The 11,229-nt window shown below is 38.9% G+C and overlaps 1 protein-coding gene across 1 annotated transcript; it reads left to right on the top strand.

Moving 5' to 3' along the window:
• Positions 1-324: 324 nt before the first annotated feature.
• On the top strand, positions 325-2,202 carry LOC310641959 (uncharacterized protein). The gene is made up of 2 exons (XM_083365339.1): positions 325-1,657; positions 1,693-2,202. The coding sequence occupies exon 1, from the start codon at positions 465-467 to the stop codon at positions 1,515-1,517; it is 1,053 nt and encodes a 350-aa protein (XP_083221465.1). The 5' UTR covers positions 325-464; the 3' UTR covers positions 1,518-1,657; positions 1,693-2,202.
• The last annotated feature ends 9,027 nt before the right edge of the window (positions 2,203-11,229 follow it).

The following is an 11,229-nucleotide window of genomic DNA, read 5'->3' on the forward strand; positions in this document are numbered from 1 at the left end:
ATAATGTCCATAGCTATTTGAGGACTTCCGGTGGCTCCGCGGCGACGGAGGGAGCCTTCCCGGGCTGCCCGTGGCTCAGCTGTTGTTTTTTCGCCCGAAACAGCGCCGATCAGCTGTTCGGGCGAATCCGAAGCCCCCTCCTCGGGAGAAGAGGAGGGGGCGAGCTCCCAGGTAGGGGTAGAGTTCTCCAGGGCCGCCTGAGCTTATGGCTTGGGCGGCTGAAGGATTGAAGTCCCCCGTAGCCTGGGCTGCTCCCAGCTGGCCGTCGCCTCTGCTCCTGACTTCTTGGAGCAGAGCCAGCCGTCTGCGACCACCCCTGCCTGAAGGAATGACTATGATTTAAAGGAGCAGGCAGAGCGATACAAGAGGAAATGGTAAAGAGGATTACTATGTTTTACTCTCCAGCTTGATGGACTTTTTTGGATTACAAATCTGAAGTGAAAGTGCGTCATATTTGGTAAAAGATGGCGGCTAAACCACCCCCTAAAACTCTTCGGAGTGCTGGAACTTCTCCCGTGCAACAATCATTATTGCAGGCGCTGCATCCTCCTGATGTATTGACATCAAAGGACTTACAAGATGCTCTTGAAAAACATACCCAGGTAATTTTGGAATCAATTAATATTAGATTTGCACAGATGGAGGAGAAATTGGAGAAATTGGAGGAGAGAATGGAGGAGAGGATGGAACAGAAGCTCAAAGCGATGAGGGTAGACATCTTGACTTCAGTGTGTAAAGTGGCTCGGTGTGTGGAAGAATTGGAGGAAAAGCTAGAAGACTTGACTCAAAAGAATGCTATATTAGAAGCAAAAGTATTGGAGAATGAAAATAAAATGGAAAAGGAACTGTGTCTTGCTCAATATTTCCAGATGCAGTTTGCCATTAGAATTAGAGGCTTAAAGGAGAATACTAAGGAAGATCTAAAGCAGCTGGTTTCTGAGGCTTTTGAAATAGTGTTGAAACAGCCAGCATCTGAAATAAAAGGAGGCATGGACAAAGTGTTTCGTGTGAATTCATGGATTGCCAGACAGAGGAAGTTGCCTAGAGATGTGGTGGTATATTTTGCAAAAAGGGAAACTAGAGATGAAGTTATACAAGCTGCTTATGATACTAAAGTCATGATTGCTAATCAAGAAGTTTTGGTCTTAAAAGAAATTCCTCCAAAGATTCTAAGGAGAAGGAAGGATTTTACATTTCTTGTGCAAGAGCTCAAGCAGCGAGATATAAGGTTCAGATGGGAGTTCCCAGTGGGGTTGATGGTGATGCACGAAGGTAAAAAGTACCGTTTGGTTACTGTGATGCAAGCGCGTGATTTCTACAATAATGTTTTAAATGCAACGCCATTAACACTTTTGGAAGCTGGAAAGGGATCTGGAGAGGGAGTGCATCAAGAGGCCGAAGATGGTCAGATAGAAGACAACGGTGTTGGAGGAGATCAAGATATAACCTCGTCGGATGAATCTATAAAACAGAGGGTGACGCGTGCTGCTGCAAAACGATCTAAGAAGAGAAAGTAGCAGGAATCGCAGAAGTCTTTGGAACTTTTACGATATAGTCAAGTAGTCAAGTAGGGGAGGGGGGAAAAGATTTGGGTGTAGACGCAATATATTTTTATATTTGGTGGTTTTGTGGAAAGGGTGAGCTTTTTTGGATTAAAGTTTGGGGGAATATACAGAAGATTCTCAAATGAAGGTTCAAGTTTTGTTTGCAATCTTTTTTCTTTTTTTTTTCTTTTTTGTTGTGTTTGGAATAATTATAGATGTGGTACTGGAAGAGGAACGGTCGATTACAGAAGAGTTGACCTTAAAGTTTTTTGATTTGGGATCCTTGGTTAATTTGGAAAATTATTTGTAAGAATGTTATATCATGGAATGGATAAAATGGATGGAGTTTATTTAGGATAAGTATAGGGTTGAGAAGGGTTTTTTTTTCTTTTTCCTTTTTTTTTTTGTCTTTAATATATGTTTAATACTATTAAGGTTTGTTCCATTCTATATAAGCTAGAAAGTGTCCTTTTCTTATTCTAGTTTTTTTTTATATATATATATTTAATATTGTTAAGGTTTGTTTTATCCTATATAAGCTAGAGAGTGATGGATTTTAGAATTTATAGTTGTTAGTATATGGTTGCTTAGGTTTGCTTTTTTTTATATATATATACCTTGTATTTAGCTCTGGGAAGTAGGGGGGGGAGGGGGGGAGGTAGGGGGGGGAGGAGGGAGGGGGGAGGAGGGGAGGTAGGGGGGGAGGAGGGAGGGGGAAGGGGAGTTTTTTAAAGGAAAATTGTATTTTAAAACTTTTCAATTAAAAAAAAAAAGAGAATGTCCATAGCTATTTCTTCCCATGGTTGAGAAGGATCTGCCACTGGCTGCAGTAACCCAGGGGGCTTCTCTGGAATTCTTTTCATGGTGGCACATACAGTACAACTCCTGACATAGTTTTCCACATCCCATTTTAGCCCTGGCCACCAAAATTACCGGCGGATGAGATGTAGAGTTTTTAAATATCCAAAGTGTCCCGCCTGTTTTACGTCATGGCTGTGTTTGAGAGCATTAAGATGGAGGTCTTCAGGCAAATATAGTTTCCCCCCCTTGTAAGCCAAACCATCCCTGCATATTGGGGAGGTTTGATTGTCTTTGAACCATTAGACCAAAGTTTCTCTAGATGATATGAGAGGAAGCTGAGTAGTCCTTGACTTACAACTTAGCATTGAATGACCATTTAAAGTTAACAATGGTTCAAAAGGGTCCTTTTAAAAAAGTAAAACACCTCTGGCTTTCAGAAAATGTTGCACTATTCCATCCCCCTGGAATCATGTGATTGTGATCTGGGTGCTTGGCAGCCTGTTCACAGGATCAGTTATCAAGTGCCCTTCAGTCATCTGATTGCCATTTGCAATCTTCTCTGAAACATTGTCAGAAAGTCAGTGGGGAAACTTGCAGGAAAGGTTGCAAGCTGCTGCCATCTGCCAAAGGATTTCCCCTTCTCTGCATGTATGGGTGGGGAAGGGAGAGAAATTCTTCACTGGGCTGTAAAAATTAAACTTGCATGTTTAGGATTCGAGTTTTATTTCTGCAGTTTGCTTTAGAAGTTCCCTTCCATGCACAGAAGAGGGAAATTCCTGCACTGGGTTGCAGAAACAAAAATCGGATCCTGAAGATTCAATTTTCATTTCTCATTATGGGTCATCATAAGGTTTGTTTTAACTATTTTTGGCAGTTTTGAAATTGTTCAACATTTGTATGGCTTAATATAGAAAAATAGGATTTCAAAATGGAAGCATTCATCTATCAAAATAATCAACCAACTATTACTTTAGATTTGCACTGTGGCAGGAATAGCATTTAAACCATGCATGCAATCAGATGTTTACTCAATTTTGGCAGTGCAGAAGACCTGCCTCCAAAGAGGAATTTGTGATATCATAATTTAGTACAATGACAAGATCTAGAGAACAGTAGAAATATGAGAAATTTAAGTATTATGGTCAAACGTACAGGAGGCAGCATTTACATTCTGGTTTTCCAAGAGCTCAAGTTAGCACATGTAGCATTCTCTTCTTGTTTTTTTACAGTAACCTTTTTGAGAGATAGATTAGGCTTAGAAATGATAGGTAGCCAGAATTATAGGAAAAAATTCCATAATTGAGTGTGGATTTAGACTTGAATCTTTGTGGCCCTAGTCCAATATACTTAATCATATCATTGTCGAACTCTTGACATTATAGAACTCTTGACATTTTTTTCATCCAGAGCTAACCTTAAAGTGCTGTTTTGCAGCAGGGATCTGGTTTAAAGTACACCAGCTTTAAAAAATTGCAGAAGAACTGAAGCAGAACAGTGGTTCTTTTTATATAAGAAATGAGTTAAGGAAAGAGAGAGAAGTGGGAACATCTCTTCTAGTGCCAATTATTTGAAAATTTGCTTGTTGGTGTTTGCTTGGACAAGGGTCAATGGATACCTTGAATAGAAGTTTTGACCACCTTCAAGTTGCCCAAGTGACAGGTCACAGGTTCTTTGCAGTATTACTTGTTATTTGGACTATTTCTGAGCACAGGTTTACCGATCTTCTGAAAGCCCAAGTGACATTCTCTGTACATGGAGAGTATCTGAAAATAGAAATCTTAGGTTAGTCAAACATACCAACTACCTTAGTACCACATAGTCATTCAGTCCTCCATTGCAAACGTTCTAATTCACAGAAATTAGAATAGTTAATTGGATACATCTGATAAAGGTTTGTAACCTACCTGGGGTAGTCATCCTTGGGGAAATGTGACAAAGCATTCAATTCCATCAGTTATGTACAGGTAGCTCTTAACATATGATCACATTTGGGACCAGAATTTGGGTTGCTAAGCAATGCAGTTGTTAAATGAATCATGTGATTGGACCCAATTTTATGACCATTTTTACTGAGATTGTTAAATGAATCACATGGTCATTAAGTGAATCTGGCTTCCCCCATTGATTGCTTGTTGGAAGCCAGCTAGGAAGGTCATAATCACATGACTGTGAGATGCTGCAATTGTGGTAAATGTGAGCCAGTTGCCAAGCATTCAATTTGTGATCATGTGATGGGGAGTTGTATGAAAGTCATAACTTTGAGCACAGCTTTAAGTTACTTTTTTAAACACTGTCATAACTTTGAACGGTAAAATGAATGTTCGTAATGTTATGTCTTCCAGGTTTTTATATGGCCAAACTATAGGAATTGTAGATCAATATAGACAGGCTTTCTTAATGCTAATATCCAGATTATGAAATATACTATTTTTGGAGATAAGGTTTTTAGGAAATCATTTGGAAGACTTATTTTTATTTGGTGTTTTTTTATGCCTTGCTGTGTAGGGTGGGGTTCCATTTTAATTTATTATTATGTTTGTGGTTTTTTTTAAAAAAAGTTTTCCCCCAAAGTTAAAATACAAATTCCAAAAGAAAATAAGAACAAAGAAAAAGAGGACAAGAAAAAATGTGTACAAAAACAAGAAAAAAACCCCACACATGTAGATTGCTGCCCCCAGTTAAATAGTGATGAATATATTTCAACAATAGCAATTTCCCCCTTTGTGAAACAGTTCCACATATTATATTGGTGTTTTTTAAATGTATTTTAAGGATTGTTTTATATTGTCATAGTCATTTGATTGGGGTGGTATATAAATCCTATTTTTTAAATACTGTGTGTGTGAGGGGGGGTGCTCACACATGTTATATAGCAACTTGGCAATGCTATACTTTTTGTTCTTGAACAATATAGCTTTTATATTCTGAAGATTCTAATTTCTATTGCAAATGCTGTAATTTTGTATGCTTGAGGTGGAAAAAAATCAATGTGAGAATGGAGCTTTAAAACATGGAACAGGATGTTTGTGGAAACTGCAAAGACCCATACATCATTCAGCTTATCCATATATTCCACTCTTGTTATAAACAAGGAAAAACAGTAATACCTGAGGAACTAAAAAAAAAGTCCCTGACTTTTCAATCTGCAGGTTGATTATTCGTTCAAATGATTCCAATGGGTTTTGTTTGTAAAGAGATTTGCATATATTCATACTGAACCGAAGAAGGAAGTACTACATACCCTAAAAAATTGATTGCAAGCTGAAATGCCTGTTCTCCAAAAAGCTTTTGGGAGTTAATTGGTGTGGGTGCATAGAAATAAAAGCCAAATGTAGTAGGTAGCTTTGCTACATTGTCAGTTTTGTGCCAGCATTCCAGTGGTGTGCATTAGTCATGCATCAATTTTTATTTCTGAACGTGCTTTATGTTGCTTAAAAGACATTAAATGGGGAGACAGAATAAATCTGAATTAGTGCAGCTTTCCATGCATTATGCTAAATGAGAGAGACAAAAAGTGATTTTGAGATAAAAGAGTCGTGTTGCTGATGAGCCATAACTGAAGACTGATAGAATTTATCAAAAAATACTTTGGCTAGTCCATCCAGTGCACTATGTAATTTCTTGCAGTAAATTGCTGCTTTTATGCTGTGCTTTCTTTGAGAATTTTTTTTGTCAGCCATTTTGAATGTGTGAAACTGCTTTGCCAGTAATGGAAGAGCATAATGACTGAAGCAGTAGAACAGTGAACGGAGGAAGCTATCTCCTTATTTTAACAAGGAGAGTGAAAATACAAATAATAAACAGTTGCTTTTATTCATGTGTTTCATGTTATCTTGTTCACCATTTAGGTATGAAAGGCTTTCACCCAAACTGACTTCCATTCTTCTGACTACAGATGTTGAATATGGCCTAAATATTGTTTTCCATTACAAACTCCTTTAACTTCCAGAGAAAATGGTGACTATTATGGACATTATTCTCCTGCAGTTGTGCATATTTTCAATTCTGAATATTGAAAGATATAACATCACTGTGTAAATAAAAAACCACTGAACAGCTACATTTTCTTGTTTTGGGAGGGGGAGGGATTGTAAAAAAAATTGCTATGGGTTTATATAGATTTTGTTTAATTTCAAAATCATTAGTAGGCACAATCTATCATTTGGTAGAGGACTGAAAGAGAGCTGATGTAGTTCCCATCTTCAAAAAAGGGAAAAAAATAGATCCAGGAAACTACAGACCTATCAGCCTGACCTCAATACCTGGGAAGATTCTGGAAAAGATAATCAAACAACAAATAAGCGAACACCTTGATGCAAACAAAGTCATCACTAAAAGTCAACATGGGTTTGTCAAAAACAGATCATGCCAGACAAATCTTATTACATTCTTTGACCAAGTGACAAAACTAGTGGACCAGAGGAATGCTGTAGATATAATTTACTTGGACTTCAGTGAGGCATTCGATAAAGTAGATCACAACCTACTACTTGATAAGATAGAAAAATGTGGGTTAGATAGCATTACCACCAGATGGATTCGTAGCTGGCTGACAGGCCGTACTCAGCATGTGGTCCTCAATGGAACCGCATCTACATGGAAGGAAGTGTGTAGTGGGGTGCCCCAGTGCTCTTCAATATCTTCGTTAATGATTTGGATGAGGGGATAGATGGGGAACTCATGAAATTTGCAGACGACACCAAGCTGGCAGGAATAGCCAATACTCCAGAAGATAGGCTTAAGATACAGAAGGATCTGGAGAGACTCGAACACTGGGCACTATCTAACAAAATGAAATTGAATGGTGAAAAAAGTAAGGTTCTACACTTAGGCAGGAAAAATCAAATGCATAGGTATAGTATAGGTGGTACCTTGCTCAATAGTAGTAACTGTGAGAGGGATCTCGGAGTCTTAGTAGACAATCACTTCAATATGAGCCAGCAGTGTGCTGCAGCTGCCAAAAAAGCCAACACAGTGCTAGGCTGCATTAACAGAGGGATAGAATCAAGATCAAGTGAAGTACTAATACCACTTTACAATGCTTTGGTAAGGCCACACCTGGAATACTGCATCTAGTTTTGGTCACCACGATGTAAAAAAGATGTCAAGACTCTAGAAAGGGTACAGAGAAGAGCAACAAAGATGATTAGGGGGCTGGAGGCTAAAACATATAGGGAACGGTTGCTGGAATTGGGTATGTGTAGTTTAATGAAGAGAAGGGTGAGGGGTGACATGATAGCAGTGTTCCAATATCTCAGGGGCTACCACAAAGAAGAGGGAGTCAAGCTATTCTCCAAAGCACCTGAAAGCAGGACAAGAAGCAACGGATGGAAACTAGTCAAGGAAAGAAGCAACCTAGAACTAAGGAGAAACTTCCTGACAGTTAGAACAATTAACCAGTGGAACAACCTGCCTCCAGAGGTGGTGAATGCTCCAACACTCTAGGTTTTTAAGAAGAGACTGGACAGCCATTTGCCTGAAATGGTATAAGGTTTCCTGCCTGAGCAGGGGGTTGGACTAGATGACCTCCAAGGTCCCTTCCAACTTTATTATTATTATTGTCAGTAAAAAATGCTTGTTCTGTCTTCTCTGATTAGATCACCTTTGGCTGATCCACTTGGCCTTCCTATCCAGAGCCCATATAGGGTGTCCTCCCAGAAACAGGCACCATTTTGGGAGCAGCAATGGCTACCATGTGTTGTCCTGAAGCTGGAGTCATCTTTGGAGTGGCTACAGTTGCAAAAGGGAATAACAAGATATCTAAGGGTGCATGCTGTCCAATAATGAATATTTTCAGAAACACTAGTTCCTACCTTTAATTTTGAAAAAACTGTTCCTTTTTAATATCTTTTCTAATATTGCAGAATCTAATTTGACCCATGATAATAGGAATAGAACTGAATTGTCAAGAGTTGGATATAGACACAGCAATATATTTTAGTTGTTTCTCTTATTTTGTAGCGCTTCTTAATATTTTTTACCTTAGTGAGTTCTGTGGCATACTGATACTTATTTTCATGATTCCAGAGGTACCTTTTCATGTTTCATGAGTATTAAGAATCTATTGTCAGAATGCAATCTGCAATCTCCATGCAGGAGATGTCAAAATTTTAGTGCCCATGTTTAGGAAAGAAAGCAACCGTACAATCTACTATGTCTTTACCTGGCTTTAATATTTGGTATAACAGCTTGACAAAAGCATCATGCATCTTCAAAAGAACAGGAGTAAAGTGTATATATGACTATCTGGACCAGGAGGTTCTTCCATTTTTATAGATTTAATAATAATAACAACTGAGCCAGACCAGCTGTTTGATCTTGAGAATCTGTGAGGGCTTGATTTGTCAAGTCAAGAGAAAAACTTGCAGAAAACAAACCCATCAGTTACCACAAAAAAAAACACCTATCCATCCACTGCTCTTACCAATCCAAAAATATAATGCCCTTAATTGTTGTGCTACATGGGAAGAAGAAAGAGATGCAAACATTGACCTTACTTCTACAAATGGAGCCTGCAATGTGTGTGTGTGTGTCTCTCTCTGTGTGTGTCTCTGTGTACGGTATATTTATTTGTGGATTTATGGTACATGACCACCCAACTGAATCTCGCTCTGAGCAGCGTACAATACAAGAACAAAAATAACAATTCAATACTAAAAACAACCTAATATATAATACATAAAAGAGTAACAAAATGAGATAATTAGACAAGAAACAAGAATCCACCCAAGTGGACCGGAACACCTGAGGAAAAAGCCTAGCCTTAATAGCTTTTCTAATGGAAAGCAAAGTTGAGAGTAGTGTGTGGGGGGAGGGGAGATAGTTCCAGAAAATAGAGGAAGCCACCCTTTTTAGGTTCCATAAGAGAGGTGGGGCAGGCAGATATTCTTGGGAGAAGGCAGTCCTGCAGATAACTGAATCCTACGTCAGCTGTTAGGTTAGCTGCTATTTTTAAGAAAGGTTGGCTGCTTGGGAGCTATTTTAATAACATTCTTTATTCATTAAGAGTTCTAAAACTGTTTAAAAGAAGTCTGCCTAAGAGTTGATGGGCATGGGGGGATGCACAATACAGTATAAGAAAACTCCCTCTTCTCCTTGTGACTGCAACTTTATTAGCTGTTGGGGTAATCAGACAAATATGACTGCCTTGTTTTGCTGTTCATTGCTCAAGATTAACATTTGGGAATCTTTTGTTTATTACGTTTACTTCAATAAGTATGTCATGCCACAACACTAAGCCACATTAAAATGTGAAGTTTATATGTATTTCTGGTGATTGCATTTCCTTGTGCCATTTTTCTCCCATAAGAAGTTCTTGTCAAAAGCAGTATATTTTAGAACTATGTTTTAAACTGCTGAATTGACACCTATATAAATTTTTTTAAATGATATTAAGTATCTTTACAATTTGATATTTGATAGGCTATATTATCTCCATTTAACTTCCCATTATATGGTATTCAGTGGTTTCTGTGATAGAGATGATATTTCCAGATTTTGCTTCAAAATTGCAATTGATGAGTCAGTGCAGAGAAAAATGTTTGCATTCCTGTTTTTTCTTTCATATTTTCCTCACTTCTCACTGACTGCTATAGCAATTAACATACTTACTAGCATTTGAAAAATGACATTTGTTACTCTAGTTCCTATATCAATTTGAGTATATTCTAAAATATACTCATTGACTATTGCCACTGAAGCTACCTTAAATTTTTCTTAAGTTGTTATTAGAAATCACAGTTCACGTATTATTTTCACAATTCACATACTATAGAACATAAGATATTCAGTCCAGAGTAATAAAGTGATACCTTGATGACTTCAGATCTTGCCAATCACTATATGATCTCATTTAGAACTGTTTTTCCAAATAGTGATTTGTTTGGAATTCTTGGGTGTGTTTCTTCTTAAATGTTCCTGGTCCTGATGTAAAATATCAGATTCTGCTCTCAGCTCCATAATTTTCAGTTTCTGTTTTTCAGCATGGAAAATGTTACATAGTTCTAGGTTTTGGTCTGATGGAATATTCTCTTGAAGTTGTTCATTAATTGTGATATTTAAAATTAGTCTCACTTCAAGCTGCTCTCTGGTGATTGTTTCCTCCTCAAGGCAATCAAATTTTTAACTTGATTTTTCTTATCCTTTCTTCTCTTAGAATCTAATACGGCTGAAATCTTAAGACTTGAAGAGTTTGTAACAAAGGTTTTCAGTGGTTTGAGTGGCCTCTCCCTGTGATACTAATGGGGATTTTATGCCAATAATATGTTCGTATATACTTGAGTATAAGCCGACTCGAGTATAAGCCGAGACCCCCAATTTTACCCCCAAAAACTGGAAAAAGTTATTGACTCGAGTATAAGCCGAGGCTGGGAAATGCAGCAGCTGGAGGCTGGATCCCCCGAAAGATGTCTCTGCTGAGATGAGAGAACGGGGTGGCAAGCCGCCGAGAGAATGGGGCGGTGGAGTGCTCCGCCGAGAGAATGGGGCGGCTTGCTGTTCTCTTGGTGCAGCACGGCAGAGGCTGCATCTCGCGAAAGAAGTCTCCGCTGAGCGAGAGAATGAGGCGTCTCAGCGCCCATTTTCTCGGCGAAGACTTCTTTCGGGGGATGCAGCTTCTGCCGCCCCTTTCTCTCAGCTGCCCAGTGGAACAGCTTGCCACCAGAAATCAAGAGTGCTCCATCACGAGGTTTTTAAGAAGAGACTGGACATTCACCTGTCTGAGATGGTATCGGTCAGTGGTGGCGAAACTTTTAGAGACCGAGTGCCCAAACCGCAAGCCAAAACCCACTTGTTTATCACAAAGTGCCAAGGCAGCATCGGCATTCTGGTGCCCTTGGGGGAGGGGACAGGGAGGCGCCTCTGAGTGCCGCCTCTGGCACGAAAA

The sequence above is a fragment of the Vipera ursinii genome (genome assembly GCF_947247035.1).
Source record: "Vipera ursinii genome assembly, chromosome: 6".
In the NCBI taxonomy this organism is placed as follows: domain Eukaryota; kingdom Metazoa; phylum Chordata; class Lepidosauria; order Squamata; family Viperidae; genus Vipera; species Vipera ursinii.

Bases quoted from the DNA above. Each gene is read 5' to 3' on its own strand.
- LOC310641959 (XM_083365339.1), top strand. From the start codon at position 465: ATGGCGGCTAAACCACCCCCTAAAACTCTTCGGAGTGCTGGAACTTCT.